Genomic DNA, 20,399 nt, shown 5'->3' with positions numbered 1-20,399 from the left:
ACCATTGGAAACATTGTTCAGGAATGCAACGTTGTTTCTCTTCAGGTAACACGTCATCTGTGGTGTTGCTTGTGAGTAAATAAGATTATTAGGCTTCATTTTCTTGCCTCCAAATGAGTAATTGAATCCAGGAAACATATATCTGATGCGATTGAAAATGATTTCATACTTTTTTACCGTAAAGCCTCACATATGAGACTTTTTCTGAATCCGGTTCTGGCTTAAATCAGAACTATACAAAAGTGTATGACTAAGGGTTCTAAAAATAATGAGCAAGAGTTATCCTGAAAACCATACTTCTCCTCAATACTAACTCTTGATTTTACACACTTTGATTTTACACAGTGCCCATATTTCGGTCCCTCCAACTGCGTAAAATCAAAGTTTTACTGTAGTTATAAACAGGTAGTAGTAGTTTTCTGCCAGTTTGCTATGCTCTTGAAGAAGTCATTCCATTAAAATATGACAAATAATGTCACCACTCACAATAAATTCATATTTCTCAGAGAAACTTTCCAAACTTGAACACCAGGTATAATTTAAGTAAATACATAATTCAAATCATTTTCCCATTAAATCAAACACAGAGCTAGCTTTAGGGTTTAATCCTAAAGACACAATTTTAACCATACACATACAAGCTGTATATACACACTAGCAAATAAAATAAAGAACAATACAAAAGCAGGAACTCTGAAAACAATGAAACAATTTCTTACCACAACGTTCCAACTATTGCATGAGATGTCCAGTGTCTTGATAAAGGTTTAAACAAAAGACGAAGGTTGAAACATTAAATTCACAGAAATAATAACCACTGGGATAAAAAAAATAAAACTCTCATTTCCAAATTAAGTTTGACATGTGAACTGAGTTGAGAAAATCAGCCTTTTAGAAAACAATAGAATGGCATGATAAATGGAAGAAAAACTAAACAAACGACTTATATGATTTATTCTGCATGAAAATCATTGGTTTTATTACACCATCTACTGGCAATTCCTGACTTATCTGAGAGGAAGACCTTCCTGAATATAACTTAATAATATTTTAGAATTAATTATACCCTTTGACATAACTTAATTAATTTGTAACCTCATATAATGAAATCAGTAATAAGCAATGAATAAAAAACTAAAAATGGTGTGCAACCTCTCTAATATAATGACCTAGGTACAAAAAACTTTACGACTTCTATTTCAAATCCTCTTGGTGGCAACTTGATAACCACACAATAAGTTCAAAGCTACAACAATTCATAATAATATTTTTTTACACCTGAAATGATGGGAGCCACTACAAATTTTGACTACAAAATGCAAATTACAAAATGCTTATAATAATTCCTAAAAAAACATAACCTAAATGCAAATTGATTGAAAAGAATCTTTGCAATAAATATTACAACCAGTATTTATAATCATGGAATAATCATTGAGCAGAATAGCTAGGAGATCTTAACATGGTCACCCACAGGAGCACACAATGGGCAAAAATACCATTGAAAAAAATTTCATGTCAATACCAGAATCAAGATCCCTCTAATTTGGGCAAGATAATACTACACAAGTCTCCTCCCAGCCAACGGCTAAATTGATATTGGTAGATTCCAATTCCAAGTAGGTAATTGGATTTTGAGTTCAGCCTTTTCAGGAAAATTTAATTTACAGCTAATCTGATGTTCAACCGAAACACTGAAGATGAAAAATGCAGTTCTATTTCCATGTGAAATAGGTCCCTGTATAATTTCTACCACAACCAAAATATAAAGTGAAAAGCTTCAATAAGGAACAGTCGCAGGGAAGTAGAATAATTACCTGAGGTCTAGCCACAGGAGACCCAAGAGGAGATGGATGCTGCAAAACCCTCTGGTGCGTAGGGGGAGGCACTACAGGAGGAGGCGGAACAGCAGCTGTGGGCATTCCCCATGGGTCAACGGTCACGGCAGGTGCAGCAGCTCCACCCAATCCATGCAGACCACCGGCGGCATGATGCTGCGGGACGGTTGGTGGAGCCATACTACCAAGGTTAACATCCAAAAGGTCAAGCATGTGACTTTGCTTCTCAGCCGGCTCCTCCTTTGCATGTCTGTTTTAAGATTGAGGAAAATGAAGCACCAAGATAAAGGATCCTCCCTCCAGACAACCACTGAGTCACTGAAGCTGAAATAATTCTTAAATAATGCATATGACATGTTGAAAAATAATAAAAATCATAATTAAATTGAAGGATTGCCATATAAAACAGTTCGGGTAGGGTTAAAAAAAAAACAAAAAAAAAAAACCATGACTTGTAGAAGGATTGTGTAGAACAGTTGAACAGATCAATCTGGGAAAAGGTGGCAAACTGCCTGATTATAGCAGATTATATATGTAACTAGATCTGGCAGGCAGTAATTATAAATTACCAGGATGACTACAATTTTTTCATTAAAATTAAGTTTGTTCCGAATAGTTATTGCCTGAAAATCTTCAACACATTTAAATAATTTTTTAACCTATTTAAGACTACAATAAGATTAGGAAAATTGAAAATTCTGGTTTTCTCATACAGTTCCATCAATAATGCATCTTTCATTCAACACATAGTTAGCCACAAGTGAATATACTGTGATAAATTTGCTGATGGTAAATACATCCATGGGCCAAACTAATCATTTCTAAAACAACTGTTCCAAAAATCATACTATCAATTTTTTTTTCATTTTAGGTAACTAATTGAAAGACTTGAATGAAGTCAAGTATAAGTCTAAAGGGTTAAATCGAGCAGCAAACAGGTCACATGATCAATGACAGTGACTGGACTGGAAATGTTGTAATTAGTGGTTACATCATAATCAACCAGTGACATTTAGCAGTGACAACCATCATATTTTTCCATTTCGGCTTCGAGATAATACACATAAATAGTTGGCAAAGGCTTACTAAGTAAGATGGTATCATGAGTAGATGAGTTACAACACCCCTCACAAGATAAATTATGTTTTAAAAACAGGCAAAAATCCATAGATTGAATTGTTATTGCTAACGGAAGCAAAGAGTTAACTTCCCCTTACTTGAACTCTTCTTCACTCTGAGAAAGGGCTAGCTGCAAACGGACATCATCACTTCTCCTCCTTTGTTCCTCTTGCTCTGCTTCTTCTCGAGACATTGCAAGGGCCAACTGCAGCTGCAGTTCTTCTTCACCAACAGTCTGAGGGCGTGCACACTCAAGCTCTGCAGCCGCAGCAACTCCACTGGATGGTGACCTACAGCCACCAGGTGATCCTAGAGCCAAGGAAACAAAGTTTTCAATGGTTTTGCCCCAGGCTGTATTTAGCATGATGCATTCACATCTCTGAGATGCATCTACAACATATACTAGAGACATATCTCGATTTTACCAAACAGAAGCCCATAAATGTATTTGAATTTGTAATGCCAGACATTTATGTCAGTTCCAAATCCTCTATTTTCTTTAATCTTTTTTTACATAGTTTCTTTTAGCCAAACAACTTTGAGCAACTTTCCTTCAGTCCAAAATCCTTCAGTTCAAAATCTTCTTTATTTTATTTAATCTTTTTTGCATAGTTTCTTTTTGCCTCACTACTTCAAACAACTTTCCCTTTTTTCTCTCTCTCCTACCATCCACAATCCCCAAAGAACATAAACAGCAATCATTACATTCCAACGTTACAAACTAATTTGAAAATTTATTAAAAAAAATATGACATAACTCACCTCTTGAAGGTGTATCTCCTTCACATGATGTCCACTGGCCATGGTACTAGAACGAACAAATAATTTGAAAAATTTCAGATATGATATTGATACCCTTTTAAAAAATTTCCAACAACTACATTAAGCACAGAATGATTAACTGGTAGGCAATAATCATAATAAAAATACAAACTATACACTTAAAAAAAGGAAAACTGAGAATTTTTGACAATGGCAGCACAACCAATCCCATATAAATTACTTAAATGAGGCAACACATAAGTCACATTTGGAAAAAAATGCATATTTGTAGCATGATTAGGAAAAGCTCTCTGAATTCATTTAAACTGCTTGGGAATTAAGATACCATTAGTTTTGAAGAGAGGTAAAAACACTGGGGTACAAATAAAAATTATCAATCGAGGCTTCATACCTCCTATCCCTCTCTCAATTTCGGATAAACAAAGCACAACAAAAAATGCATGCATGCAAAATATACGCTCCTAGCATACATTGTAGGTGCAAGTGAAAAAGGGATTAAGTAAGGAAGTGCAATGTATGTGTAAGGTCATATTTATAGTTGAATTTTATGCCTAAGCTATCATATAATGCAAGTGGTGCATGCTATCTTCCAGGAGGAAGATAATATAATGCCTACCAAAAGCCATTAACTCTTTGAAGAATAAAGAAAGAGGTTGTTCACTGAGACCCGAAATCACAATCACCTCATTCACCAATTACGATTGTTGCCAGATTAGATAAGAGTTTGAAAAGCAAAGAGACCTGTTTTTTTCTCTTTCTCGACCAAAAGCCTTCTTCCAGAGTTACTCATGGCTAAACATTGATCTTATCCCTTTCAAAGATAATTTGATCACCTGCTCCTGCCAAGTATCTCAATGGTTCTCAGCAACTCCTCAGCCTCCCACATTGGCCTCACAAAGTTCATTGTTTTTTATTCATTCTTGTGATAAATCCCTCAGCTTCAGTTCTCCTTGAATGAGTAAATGAATCAAAATCTAATGAAATCACTAACTCATGAAACTTAAGCTGCAACCATTCATGATTTATTGCTTTGAACATAAAGAGATGGCAGGAGGAGTATTTTTACTGTAACTTATCTTTCACTGTAATCGACTGAATTATTTAAAGAAATAGCAATTTTGATTCTGATCAAATTACACCATTATTTAAAGGAATTCAGTTGATGGAAGGGTAAAAGTAAGATATAATGACAAAAAAATCTTTCTCGTTCTGCCATTCTTGCATTTTTTTTTAATTACAAAAAAATACAAAAGTTGCGATGTACTTTTCACGAGTTGATGATGTTATGACACGTAGGTTAATTTACTTGCTATTGGAGAACTGCTCACTGAAGAAAGGAATCACTCATATGAGTATAAATTGCAACTAACCTTGACCGGCCAATGCACAAGGACAAAGAATTGCTGAGAATTGGTGACATGCTCAACAGGATGCCATCAATTTAAATGAGGAAAGGTTAAAACCATTGATTTTTTCAGCACAAATAGCTTGAGAAATAGGTGACATATTGGAAAATAAGCATCACCTGGTTACTCAAACTCTATCCACAAAAATAAAAATTGGTGATACAGCTCATTCCTGATTATATTTACATTTTAATAAGTTTTTTGGGGTGATGAATAAGACCATAAAATAAAGCTAAAGTGCAATTTATTCCAATAGCTGTGATAAAATATACATACAAATATAAAAGACATAATAACACACTTATAAATTTTGCATGAAATAAATATGTATTCAGAATTAGCTTTAGTTGTACTTACTGAGGGAAAGCTTGGACTGGAAGGTGATGTGGACTCCTGAGCCATGAAACAAGCAAATTGGAAAGATTCTGAATGACACCAGATTAGACAATAAGGGAGGCAAACACTTCACCACATCACAAAGCACAGAAAAAGCAAATAAACAAGAAGAATTTGGAAAAAATAGTACAAAACAAGTTGGTTCAATTTTGGAGAAAGAGTTACGTTACTAGGCTGGCAGAATGAGGTAAACCACAACGTAGCTAATAAGACCGGATTATAAGGATTATAATTTCTCCTGGTTCATGAATGGCTGAACAGCTATTGAAAGTCATATTAATAACTATTTACTTTTTATTACATGTACGAAATGTCAAGAAAATGTTTTCTTTTCATTAAAGGGTTACGGCAGTGAACGGAGTAATTAATGAAATAACCAGTTTTAGTAATTCTATGACAAAATACTTCAATGCCTCAGGAAAAATGAATTAGTAATAAGTAGAGGTCTGGTACTGAAATATTTCAAAAGATATATTTTAAGGCAACACATACTGATACACTTTTGAAAGAGGAGATGATTTCTCTTGTTTTGACTACCACTCACCACTCAAAGTATGTACTGTTGGGATCTTTAAGGAAATGTTGGGAACACACTGATTTTTAAGTTAATGAATTTAATGCTGAAAATTTGATGGAATATCTAAATCCCATAATGAAGCACCCCAATTAAAAAAAGATAATGAAAAAAATTTCATAAAAATCTTCCAAACATTAAGACACAGTGGGTGTTCAAAGGAAAAGATTAAGCTTATCATTTCAACAAGCAAAATAAATTTTTGAAAAAGAGAAAGGTTTTCTTTAATAGGAAAATTATGCTTCGAGCTGTAGTTAAAATAATAGAAAATTAGGTTTTTATTTACCTGAATTTATGAGAAATAAATTCATTCAATCCCAGCAATTCCATTAAAATTAATTGGAAAAAATATTTTCAAGTAACATTTTATACCCTGCGTGACATTGAGGAAAGTTCAATCTCAGGCATGAACAATACTTGCATTTCTTTGGTAGAATTACAACAATGCCATTCTAATAGATTTAGGAAAGAATAAGACATAAGATTTGGTGATGTTCAAAATTGCTATTATTACATACTCATAAAATTATGAGCCCATCATATAAAAAAAAGAAAACATTTCGCAAGAGAAAATAATTTCTCCAAAATTTTTCCAAGGTGCATCTTATAATCTGGTCAATATCCATAGCCATTCCTAAAAAATGATTAAATCTATGAAAAACCACCAGAAGTTTACCACACAAGCACAATAAAGACACATATGCACACCAGACATGCTGAATTGTGCAGTGGTGAGTCACATCTGAATTTACAAGTAACCAGTAATTCCATTGAAAGTATACAGAAAACAGTGAAGGCAACTGACACAGTAAATAATAGTAACAAGAATGTTGCATTACATAAAAGAGCCACACCTCAGTGGGGGTTATCATGAAAAATACTTCAAAATTATATTTAGTTCATTCTGAGAATACATCGATACCTCCACTGCATAAATGCTCAACAATCACCCACCAAATCAAATCCGATCATTTGGTACTATTAGGGTTACTAGATGAGCGGATTTGATTTGGTAGGCGATTATTGAGCTTTTATGCAGTGGAGGTATCAATATAAGCATTCAAGATCAATTTTACAATATTCTTTCTGCTAGAGAGCCAATCAAGTTGGTAATTTCACCTCAAAAATTCAATTTTCCCCGCTAATGAAATATGCCTTTCACCTGTAATCATGCCATTTATTGCAATGCTACTATAGCTCATGAAGGCTGAGGCAATACATGAAATGACATATCCAATTCTACCGATGCAATCCATTTTTACAAGGTCCCTCTTCTATTCAAGTTTAGACTTCAATATCTGTCAAAGTTTTCATAGTTAAAATTAGATTCTTTGGAAAACCAGTATTTATAACATTGATGGCATGATTTCTAAAAATCATGAAAATCCCCAATTATTGCGAAGGATGAGTTGAGTCAAGTTACACAAATCAGTTTTGAGCAAAACAAGTGCAAAATGATGGAGTTAAGACACCACTACAATTAAAAACGGATGATGTTACAACCAAGCACTTTGCATAGTAATCTTAAGTTATCACTTAAAGCATTTATTGACAGCACAGCATTCATCACAGCATCAGTATGAAGCAATGCTGGACATTTGGTCTGAGAGCTACAAGAATTATCTCCATAAATCTTCCACAAATTCAATTTATAGAGAACTTCCAGAAATTATCTCAAAACAAGTGAATGGGAACAAATTTTGATTTATTGAGTGACCGTGACAAAATGCTGTCTTTTGAGTGGAAGGGAGCAGCATTTTTGACATATCTGAATAGCTTTGATTTGAATCAAAATAAATATGAAATATACCCTACTGAGAAGTGATGATATGGTGGAATCTTAATGAAAGGGAATGAGAAAATATTCACCCCAATTGGACATTAAACCATGGATCCTATGGATTTCAAACTTACTGAAAGCCACCACACCATTTGAGCCATAAATTTTATGACAAAATTAAGTATCAATGAACTCGGAAGTTAATTTACCATATGAACTGAGATATCTTGATAGCAGAAGAACAAAAAAATGCACCGCACAACATTCCAGATTAACTGTAACAGGACTTTTGGATTAAAAATTGTTCAGATTGTCCAAGTGAACCGCTATGAGGAGATAAAAAATTTTTCCCTAAATCTTAGAAATTCAATTTGTCGTCAACAAGAATGAAGTTACTAAATGAAAATATAACTGCAGCGGAGTATCATCGTTTCCGTGCATGGGCCTACCCAGAAAAGGGCAGAAGGGGGCTGTCCCTCCCCAGAAGCAAATATTACAAAAGTCTTAAAGGGATATCAGGACTGGATTAGTATTCCATTTAAGTAGATATGACTTATAATAAATATATCAGTTTCACAGTGATTGACACATTAGAAGCAAGCATTTAAAAGTTTTGAAGCAGGAGAATTAGGAAGCAATCAAGTGGATAGAGGGAATTTAAATAAATTAAAAAAGAGCATTAATTAATTTCTAAGACTGACCATTCCATCGCTTCCAAAACCTGAGGCAGCTTGAGCAAAACGCTCCTTAGCTTTGAGAGCACGAGCACGCTCATTTCTCAGTCTCTCCTCATCCTTAAGCAGAAGCACCAACTGCTTAGCCTTTTCTCTAACATTGAGGCCATGATCTTTACTTTCTTCAAAGTACTGGAAATCTTTTAAGGTCTGTATAGCATATATGTTTTCCTTGCATTGCTGGGCAACCTTTAAGTGAAAGAAATAGTTTGAAATTAAGAATAGCCGATAGTAAGAGAAACGCAAGAAGAAAATAGTGAGGGAATGACACACAGATGAAGCCTTCCACCTACAACAATCATGTCTTGATTGGAGTTAACCTATTTTGATGGTTGATAAGTCTGATTGCATTCTACAGACTCAAATCAGGCTAAACAGAAATCAAAATGACACTAAAACCTGATGAGAATCTGTTTCGCCGGAAAAGTAAAAGTGCATAGCTCAGAGAGAGCACAAATGAAGGACCATAATCTTAGACAGAATAAATACAATTTTTTGAAATCTAGTAGCATTGGGTGGTGAAAATATATAGGTAATTTATCTTGCAATTTGAGGAAACTAACTTTATTTACCTCAGAGGTAACCTCTTTCATGGATTGCCTGATAACAACACTACATTGATATTACTAAATACAAATTATGCACATTTTTGTAAAAGAGTTTCACATTAGATTTTGTGCACAGCATATAGTAGAACTAAGAACTGAATTAACCAATCACTAATTATAAAAACCTAAATTTTATTGAAAAAATCATTTATTATTAGAATGGAGAACTTGCAAGGTTTTGCTACAGCCATTTCAACCCACGCATCTTATATTTATTCAATACTGTTCCACAAATATACTTTTCTATTTAACAAGCGACCCTTATTTATTGAAGTGCGGTGAATCAGAGACAGGGCTTAGTTTAAAATGCAGCTTTCCGTGTGGAGATCGACGCGTGAAGCCATATTTGCCATTGGGTTCTAATTTTGCTGTTTGCTATGCGTTCTGGGTGGGAGTTACAGAAGTTCTTTGGGCCGTTCAAAGTTCTTTCTGTGAATTTTCTTTGTGGTTTGTCGCATTTTCATTTAATGAAGTATTCTAGAGGATTTCCAAGTACGATACTGATATTAGCTACTATTATTACCGGCTTATTTATCTGCTTAGATGAAGGATATGTTCTTGTTGAGTCAGATTATCTGCCTGCAGTTGATTATCTTCTGATGTGATAGAATACTTAATAAGCCACAACGAGTACATGTTGGCTGAAATTCGAAATGTCTAACAATCACCCATAGTAATTTCTGTTATTAACCAGATAGTGGAAGTATAAATTGATTTATTTTGATTTACACAATTGCATACCGATCCCGCACTTTTACATGATATGCCCTACACCTTCCTCCTAATGGCCTACTGTCACAGTAAATGCAACTTTCTTTCATTGGATTATAGAAGAAAAACTTGTACTGGTGCAATAAAAGTTGTACTTTGACATCCAGGAATCAAACAGTAATATTTAAGGCTGAATTCTGCCAAAAATGCGGATGTAACAACCACCATTAATATGATCTCAAAGTAAAGAGTCATTTGTTAGCATTTTTTGTGTGTCTACAGAAAATTCAGGAACATAAACTATACATTCAAATGAAATTTGCTTAGATAACCACACTTAATAACCAGAATTGTCTCCATTGACACACGGGTATGTATCCCTAATGCTATATGGAGCCCTTTGAGCTGTGCTGGTTATGAAGATGACAAGTACCATTACAATCAAATTCTTTTTACTAATTCTCAAGTTAAGAATTCTTATTGCTCCAACAATTGTGGTTTGGATAAAAATCATACTTGATAAGAGTAGCAAAAGTTTCTTGCGGGGCCCGGTCCTTTTCAAAATAAAAGCGACTCAAGTTTGAAAGCTTATAATTCATTAACAAATGATGCTGTGAGGAAATACATTAATCAGTAGAGAAATTTTTTCATTTTACTTAAGATTTTCATGGTTCCCACCCAAACTGAAATATAAAATTCACGGTTTTTTCCAGGTTTTCACGGTCTAGATGCCGTCAAATTCACGGTTTTTAGATAAATTATTTTAGGCAGAAATATTGATTGCGTAACGATCATCGGCCGCATGTTAACTAAAAATTTTACAAACGCGACAGACGCCGTGAACGAAAATGCAGCAATGAAAGTGCTATCTCTCCTGACGTCGTTAGCAAAATTCAACTCCGGCTTAAGTTTGTGAGCGGGAAAATGGAGGGAGCAGTGTGCCAGGGAAATTAAAAGGTGTCTGAATTTTCGCCAGGGTTAATGAACACTTTGGTTACCAGTCTTCCGGCTTTGGTACAGCCTTAAGGTCAATGTGCCGTCAGGGCACACGGACCAACAACTGCGCTTAGAATATACGTGTGCATATAAATGCATGGACAGTGTCTGCGCATGACTGACCTTGAAACATGATCGACATTTCAATTTTCCATTTGCTCTTTCAATCGTAGTTCTAAAATCAAGTTTAAGAGATTTTTTTAGGTTTCATGGTGAAATTCACGGCTTTTACCAGGTTTTTTTCACGGTAGAAAAATTCACGGCTTATTCACGGTTTTAAGGTTTTCACGGTTGAGTGGGAACCCTGGATTTTGGAAGGTAATTCTTTATGAAATGTTGGTTAAATTTTTCTGCTTTAAGATTGAAAAAATGAGGCTCAATTTTGCACAGCCGCGGACTTAAGCTGACACTGGAGCAGTGTAACTTTAGTGACATGAAGCTTCATTGCACTCACATATTATAGAACATCCTTTTTAATTAATTGAAGCTTAAAAACTGTTCATAAATTCAAAAAATTTCAAACAGCTTTGAACTAATCAATTAATGACAGTTTGTCAGCATGTTACCTATCCCTCAAGACTTTTTTCGCCTTGCGCAACATTCATTGTCCTCTATCTCCCATATTTTTTCCAAAAAAGTTCTCAATTAAACATTTAGGAACTACATATTTAAAAAAAGGCAAACTTCATCCACATTAATACAAATTATGAAAATATTAAAGAGTAAAATTATATTCCCCAAAAATATTGACTTTTAGAGCCCTTAGAACTGAAATCAGAGAACAGCAAGGTCCAAACTTAAATACTATGCATCTAAAGGTGGGGTGCATCGGCCTAATAGGTTGTTCTCTCTTAAATGGAATTGAAGGTTTAGTGCTCAAATCTGGGAGAAGCTTCACCATCTTGAATTCAGCATTTAGTAATTTGAACTTTATTATTACCTAATTCCAGGAAAACCAGGGAAAAGATGTTGCCTCCTTTACCTGATCTTCTACAGTTAAATGCCAATGGCTTCGATCTGGGTGAGCTCCACCCTTATCGATTAAAACAAATTTTGGGTTGAAACAATGATCAAGTAAGAACTGAAGAATGCGTCACTTCAATCAAATGAACTAATTCTAATAATATTTCTAACAAAATGAAGAATGGCAAAGGATTTCATTGAATAAGACACAATCACACAAAATGAGGCAATTAAAAAGGGAAATCATTCATCCTTTTCCTTAGAAACATGCAGAGCCTTTAAAATGCAGATTCAAAAATTAAGAAAAAGAATGGCAGGATAGATGTCAGGAATTATAGGAAATAACTCACCTTTTCTGTCCCAGTTTTAATAAGGTATTCCAGAAGTACCAAAGCTTTGTAAACGTGCCGCCAATTTCGGCCATGATCATTCAATCTCTTCCATATCATTTGCATAATATCAGTAAATGCCATCACATTATACGTTAAGTCAGCAATTTCTGACATGAGTGTGCTTGAAGGACCCCAAGGATCATTGCTAGTAGCTTCTCGTACTTTGACCTAAAATGAGATTTTGATAAAAATAAATTAGGCACATGCACTGATTGAAGGCCAGAAACATATACACAGTAAAACCTCTTTACATCGTATTGGAGGGGACCAAAATTAGGGCAATTTGATGCATGGAGGTTCACTATCCAGAGGTTTCAGTGATAGGCACCATTTTCTCATATCCTTTGGATGTGAAAGGCACTACTGTCTTTTTAACCATTTTACTTATGCGTTTAAACAAACATGTTTATTTACTGTTAGGTATGCTCTCATATGGAACAAAATGGCCACAACTAATGATTAATGGGAAAATTACAGCATTTTAAAGGTGTAAAAGAAAAAAAAATAAGGGTGAAACATTTATCGCTGAAAATGTCATTCTATATACAGTGAGTCCTCGTTTAACGTCACTTACCGTTCCCGAAAAATGTGACGATGAACAAAATGACGTTAATAGAAACATAATATCCCATAAGAATCAATGTAAAAAGTGAATATCGGCTCCTAGACCTCACAATTCCTACGCGAAAAAATTTTAGCGTATCATATCTGGGGCATTTTTTACGATGGGAATGCCAAGCTATGGCATAAATATGAGTTCCTGTCTTCATCGACGACAATAGCAGCACTGACGTAAATCCTTCTCCATTTTTGTATCTTCCCGCATTTGCTTTTCAGCTTCGCTATGGTGGTTGCCCGGGCGAGTGTCGCCTGGGCATCATCATCGCTGAAACAGGAACCAAAATTATTGTGAACACGGCAAAAAAAGTGACGACAAAAACTCCGAGTTCTACACGGAAAAATTCCTTGAAATCAATTTTAAGGTTCCTGAAAACCATTATGTCAAGTAAAACCTTGCGCACCTACCTAAGAATTCATTTTGCAGAAAATTTGCTAAAACCGTAATTGCAATTAGCAATTAACACACCGTTTCACAGTTCGTTTAGACTGACTGTATTACCGCCCACAAAACGAACAACCTTCAACGTCCGCCGCTTCGCATTTTTTTCTCACGCGAATAACAGTCTCAAAATTTTCGTGACGTTATCGCGAAATGACGTAAAACGGGGTGACGTAGAACGAGGACTCACTGTACATAATCGTGGCTGCATTAGTTTACTACATAGAGGTTTGCCTATAAATTTAAATGTAAATCTGACAGGACGTTAGGGGTAGTATGAAGTATGGAGGATTATGATATAAAGGGGTTCACTTAATAAAGAGGTTTTACTGTATATTTAATTAAAATAAACATGAAAACACTAACTTAGCAGCCTTTATCAACTATTTATTTCAGTTCAATAACAAAAACCCATATGTAATAATAAAGATGGAAATATAAATCAAATAATATGTAATGAAATAATAATCAAACTTGAGAATAATTAGAAAATAATCATCGGAATAAGGTAATGATGTGATAATGGAATGAGGTTTACAGGTTTAACAAGCAGGATGTAAACATTAAGTAGAGCACCAATTATTATTTGCTCAATTAACTAGTCACTGCATTATCAATCTATCACTTCCCTCAGCACTTACCATTATTTCCCAACTCTTTATTTACCTCCCTTCTCTATTCTCTCTGTCTTTAAATTCTTCAAAAGAGATCAAATTATTCAATAGTACAGAGAAAGCATGACCCAGAACCCAGACCTAAAATCCAAAGTAAAAATTTCTAAGAAAATGATCATGAATGAATGATCCTAATCTTTTTATCTTCTGTCTGGGCTTTCCTCTCCATTAAGGATGTACAATCAAAGTTCTACAGAATGTAGTAATGGACATTAACCCAGGAGAGGTCATATGTCACCAACGTAAAGAGAATTATTTCCAGAAGTGACAAAGAAAAATATGCTTGTCCTTCTGGAAAAACTGCTAAGATAGTAACAAATTTTGATAATAGTAGAGACTCATACAAATGCCTTCAAATAAACTATAAATTGAAATAAAGAGTTTACAACTCCACATCATGCATATGCTTGACATATACACCAGAGACTAATATATAACAAAAATGCATATCAGGAATCACAGAAGCCTCATAAAGAAACTAATACTTAGAAGGGGATGCAACTGATCCATAAACAGAAGTTGCAGCAAATAATAAATGCAAATACACATAATGAATATAAGCAGAGCTCAGTTTATCTCTCCTAATCGAAAGGCAAGCCACAACGATACTCTAAGTAGACGGTTGATTTCTGACCATTTCCTAAGCAGCTTTACTTTGGATTCTCTTTCTGGTTCATAAGTACTCATTGCATCGAAAAACTAGCTGTTTTGAGGTCGAGAAATGTAGAAAACTAGGAATATTAGGAAGTTTGGAAAATGAGGGATAGGGAGTGTTTAGGGGATGAGCTAAAAATGTGATATGCAAAGCCATTGATAGAACAGTGAATAATTGAGGCTCAAATGCATTCCAATCTAATTGAAGACTTAAGTGAAATAGGGTGGTTTCCTATTATTTTTTATTGCCTAAATCAAAAGAGTTGCCTACATCAAAAAACTTCTGGAGTACATACTTCACGCTTTTAAATTTTAAATGACGATATTACAATGTACTTTAATTCATTAATTTTTTTGTCTTTAATTTTAAGCAATTTATCCAAAAAGAAAAGCAAACAAAATAATTGGGAGCTCTTTAGACTTAGAACTGTTCATTCTGCATCCTAATTGATAGGTGAAACATACTTTGAATAATAATGTGAAGTACGAAAAAAAGTAATGGAATTGAAATGTTGGGTGGCTAGGATACCTTTATTTGCAATGCATATTTTTTTAGAAAATATCTACTGCTATCACCAGGCACTTCATTGTGTAATAGGGTAGTTTCCTTCATCGAAGAAAACAGAAGGCATTGATTGCGATTCATTATCCACCATTAGTGTATTCATAATATACAAATTATTTGGTTTTAGAAATCTCAGTTTAGACGAATGTTAATGGTCAATTTTAACTTCATTTGAAAAAGGACAGATTGGCGCCCATGTGATGCCACTCCATGTGACGTCATGGGGACCTAGTTTCTATACGAGTAGATAGGAGTTTTACATCGTCTGAGATTACCAATGCATGCATGAGGCACAGCGCTCAGGGAAATATTTCTTAATTTCTTAAATATAGTTATTTTTAAAGCTTAACAATATTAAAACATTCATAGTAAACATGAATAATTAATATTTCATGAAACATGATGCATTGGAAGAATTAAAATGATTTTATTCGAAAAAGCGATAGCTGTGTTCTCCATTTTTAATAATCACATTTCACGGTTCTACGTTGATTACAAAATACCATTTCACTACCTATCATCTAAAAGAGAACCACAGAAAAAATAAATAGAGAATAGGAGCATAATATTCAGAAAATTAATCGAAGTGGAAGGGGTTAATAATCACCTATTAAAATTGCATATGGCCAGAAAATTCTCTTCATTTGATAGGGTATTAATAAATCTTATTTAAGCCAAGCGCTACCCACTAGCATGGTACTCTACGCTACCGCCATGCTTGGCAGCAAGCAGCCTGCATCGTAGTGGAGCTCATAGCCTCGCACCCAGGTAGCCTGACACAGCAGCAGCCAGACGTCACGTGGGCTTTTCCCAGCATTCAGACTTAGCTGTCTCGTTTTTGCGCACTTGAAAATTTTCACTTTTCATTTAATCGCGAAAAATAGATATCATCATTTAAAAATCTGAAAGCGTGAAATACCAACTCCAGGAGTATTAATCTTTTCATTTAAGCAATAAAAAAAAAGGAAACAACCCTATTAATCACAATATTGTGAAGATGCCAAGTTACCAAGCAAAAATGGGCAAGAAATAAACTTCGAAAGTATATAAAACCCACAATACAACATAACTTATTCAAGAAAAGTCTATATTTTACATGAGAGAATGCTGTAGCAATTTTTATCAATTTCAAACAGTAGCTTTATGCTGTTTTTGCTGCTTAATACGTAGCATGGTATGAATGAAGCATGGAAGCAGTCTATATAACTAACGTCATCTCCTGGTGGCTGTCTGATCATGGCATTGATCTGTCAGATGTACTCTGTTGGCTCCGATACATTTCACTTATATAATTCCATGCAACCATACCTAAGTTTAATTTAGCATCTAGAATGGATGAGTATATAAAATCATGAACAGAAATAGCATGCTCAGAAAAATTCTTATTCATTTTTTTCCCGGTTTCCCACAATTTCAGTGTCAATAAGTTTTTGGAAATCCTAATCTTTTACTTTGTGACTGCCACAAATGATGTACTTACGGGCATTTTGAACTACCCAAAACAAAGACTTAAATTGCAAAAATTATCATGTGTATTTATAGGCTACTAGTTACTTGGTAATTCACTTCAGGCAAGAAGATTGAATTTTAGACCTACAATGATTAATGATATCTGGATTTTTAATATCTTGCCTTTTATTTTGCTGTTTACTTTTAAATACTGACACTGACACAAACTTGATTGATGACAACTTTTGCAGATCAGCATGAAAAATAAAAAATTATTATTGGTGCTACATACACATTTCACATGGGAGGAAATGCCTTGGCTGGCAGTGAGATCATTGTATGAGGGTTAATACCAACATCCTCTGATCAATTTCCCTCACTTTCTCACGCTTTCTAGTCAATTTTTTTTCACTTCCCAGACTATAAGCACATCAATGGTAAAGCATTAATAAAGAGGGGTTTAATGGGAAAATTTAACAAAGTACCCTGATAAATAAAATCAAGCAAAAGAAATAAAGTTGAATAATGCAAAATTAGCCCCCATCCTGCCCAGTCAAGACGGCAGCAAAATGTCCACCTTGTCTCTCTAATGCAGCAATGCTCAGCATGATAAACTATGATTTTCATATTTTTTGCTGTGCCTTTGGAGTTTTTCCCTGACCAAAATCTACTTTCCCTGACTTTGTACCAGTTTTTTTCCCACAAAGATATGAATCATGTGTATGTAAGCAGTATTTTCTTAAATACAATCATACTTCCCAATTTCCTGAGAAACGTGATTGGAAATTTCCATTACTTATCTTCACAGAATTAAAAAAAAACTCAATTGTGAGGAACAAATTAAATTTACAGCACACTTACGGTATCAGTGATTGTTATCTGGTTTTAGCCTATTAAATGCAGTTTCTAACATTATAACAGTGAGTAATTGTTAAAATTATGAATGCTTAAAATTTCAAAAAATTTTCTTAAATAAAATATGTAAGTCATTCTATTTTGATTCATAGTTTTTCGGCCAATGCACCCGGAAATTCAATAACCCATTCTCATTAATTTAGTTAAAAAATTCCTCCAGGTTGTAGGAATCATTGGGGCCCAACTATAAAGATAATATACCTGTGTAAGGCCTGTTTACATGGTACATTAACACGTACGGGTTAATGTCTACATGTAAGAACGCGAGAATGAATGCCAAAATGCACCGTGTAACTACCCAACTTGTGCGAATGCATGCACAGAAAATACAACCTATTCTAATTTGGTTCATGCTTTCGTACATGTCCTGTTCTGGTCCACAAAAATCATTCATGCAAACAGACATAAACTTGTACTTGTTAATGTATTGTGTAAGCAGGCCTTTATTGACAGATGCCACCTGGAGATGAGTGACTAGAGATTAGATAGTGAGATAATGGTTTTAATGAATACTATTTACGCATAAAATAAAATACTATTTGAAACTGACATGAAATAGGTTAAATAAATAAATAACTGACATTAACTACCTTCAATTCAAACATAAGGACTCAATGGTCATAAAATTGCTTTTACTTATGCTAAGTATAATGTAATGGAAATAAGTTATCTATTTCATCAATAAGGAAACCAAACCTGTTTTTGCTGTAATTGGGAAACACTTGACCAGTATTGATAATCAGAGACTAAGCTAAAAAAACAAACGCATTTCATGAATAGTATTCCTAAGCAATGTGGTACATAAAATCTACATGTATCTGTTATTGTTTACTAACTTCAAGAAAGAAATATATGTAAATAAATAGCACGAAGGAAAGACTTTCAAAATAATCTGTGAGCGTCATGGACAATTAAATTGACAACTGACTATACAGTAAATAAAGTAATCATCATCATTTTTAACTACCCTCAGATTGGTTTGATGCGGCTTTCCCTAGCCACTATCATCTAATCTTTACACATAAATGCATTTCTTTTCCTCTAGATCCTTAATTACTAGAACTACTTATCTCGTGTAGGCCCATATTTTGCCCTTTAAGAAACCTGTTCATTAGGCTATCATTTCTTGATGTTGAGTAAGTCCTCAAATAGAATGCTAAGTCTCTCAAGAGAAATACTGATGTCATTAAACATTAATAGAAGTTGCTCTATAAGTCGTGAAGATCAAATAGTTACAAAGATCAATGATGTATCAATTATACTTGAATGCATCTAAAATTAGCATCACATACTGTAAAATTATATGTCATTCTATAAAACTTTATAGGTGATGAACACAAAATTTCAGGGTTAAGTAACTGAAATTTTGAAATGAACTATTCTCCCCTTGTGCTTAGAGCCATTAAGATTTTCTGGAGGGAAAGCAACAAACACTACATGGGTGAAGCACAAAACCACCAGTATAAAAAGTGGTAGGACCTACATGACTCAAATTAATACAGGGCACAAACTTACCTGAGCATCAGAGTAATTGTGAGCTAGGTTCTTCAGATTTCTCCTTATCCCAGCCATATTTGCTTGCATAAGTTCCTCCCTCACCGTGGCTCCCCTTCTCATCTAGAATGAGAGAAGAACATAATAAACAATTATATCAATGATTGAATAAAAAAACTAGTCACACGTTATACAGAGCAATAAATAATGTAGAGATATTAAAAACTGAGATATGGAGGTCTAAATTTGGTCTACATCTCATTATTTAAAAGAATTATGATAACAATGGAAATTTTACCAAAATATGGTAGGCCAACCCCTTTCCTCGATCTATGGCAGAGGCCAAAAATGAAAATGCTTGCTGAGCATAATTGACCCCCGAGATATGTCTCCCTTTTGCAACACACCGCGGTAGGTACAGTGAAATGATAACGAGCGATAAAACATCGAAGACGACCGCGGCAACACACGGATAATAAGCTCATAATCACAATTATATCATAATGAAAAAAAAATGAAAAATAATGTTAAAAAAAACTCTTGACACTCGTAATTTCCATGACAGCAGGCTATAATCGTACACCAACAAAATGATAAATTTAGCACCGTAAATGAGATCCGTCAAATCATATCCACTCCTATTCCTTCTATCACTGGGAGGATTTGTTGACACAACTAAAGAATGTCATGAATGTTTGACCTCATTAACTTTGAAGAGATTTGACATTTTGAGAACCTCGTCACTGTCACAGAAGATAAAAAGGTGAACGAGAGGCGGGATAAGAACTTATTGCCTTACCTTGACTTTTTTCACAATGCAACAAATGGAAATAAATCTCAATAATCCACTCCGGCAAGGCTATCCTTTCCTTGTAATTTCAAGGGTAGAGAACAGCAAGCTAATAGGCCCCGTCATGTAACGACAATCATGAATAACATTTACTCAAGATTTGGCAAAGGCCAAAAAATTCCACTCTTAAAAGTAAACACTTCCACCAAAGCCCGCTTCAAATACAACTGCACTCTCACATTAACTATCCACTTCCATCTTTTGTTATTCCATCGATTTCAAGTGACGTCGCTAATTTCATCAGGCAGCACGAAGTCTATCTCCACCGTTATGTTATGGTCAGATTTGGAAATACACTGACATCCTTTCTAGGGAGTTAAGAACTTAAAGGTATGGAATGGACAAGGGAGTTGGAGACAGCATAACAAAGAAGCCCCATATAATCTAATTTCTACGGTTATTTCCCATAGCTTCCTTCAGCGATCGCGATACGGCCTT

General features: G+C 34.5%; 1 protein-coding gene across 11 annotated transcripts in view; it reads right to left on the bottom strand.

Annotated features, from left to right (window-relative positions):
- Positions 1-20,399, bottom strand: part of LOC124160807 (epsin-2) — a 38,424-nt gene that overhangs the window by 16,741 nt on the left and 1,284 nt on the right. For 3 of the 11 annotated variants that reach the window (XM_046536916.1, XM_046536890.1, XM_046536908.1), the window contains exons 2-9: positions 19,133-19,234; positions 12,259-12,468; positions 8,598-8,819; positions 5,504-5,539; positions 3,720-3,765; positions 3,056-3,266; positions 1,818-2,088; positions 720-755 (exon numbers count right to left, since the gene is read on the bottom strand). In XM_046536916.1, coding sequence (XP_046392872.1) covers positions 720-755; positions 1,818-2,088; positions 3,056-3,266; positions 3,720-3,765; positions 5,504-5,539; positions 8,598-8,819; positions 12,259-12,468; positions 19,133-19,234 — 1,134 coding nt within the window. Of the gene's footprint in view, positions 1-719; positions 756-1,817; positions 2,089-3,055; positions 3,267-3,719; positions 3,766-5,503; positions 5,540-8,597; positions 8,820-12,258; positions 12,469-19,132; positions 19,235-19,409; positions 19,856-19,910; positions 20,011-20,140; positions 20,340-20,399 lie in introns of those variants that run through there. The other 8 variants (XM_046536871.1, XM_046536923.1, XM_046536953.1 and 5 more) reach the window with 7 other exon arrangements.

This window comes from Ischnura elegans, chromosome 1, assembly GCF_921293095.1.
Source record: "Ischnura elegans chromosome 1, ioIscEleg1.1, whole genome shotgun sequence".
Lineage (NCBI taxonomy): Eukaryota > Metazoa > Arthropoda > Insecta > Odonata > Coenagrionidae > Ischnura > Ischnura elegans.
Note: the sequence above shows the minus strand (reverse complement) of the source record. Positions and strands in the feature narration are given on the sequence as shown.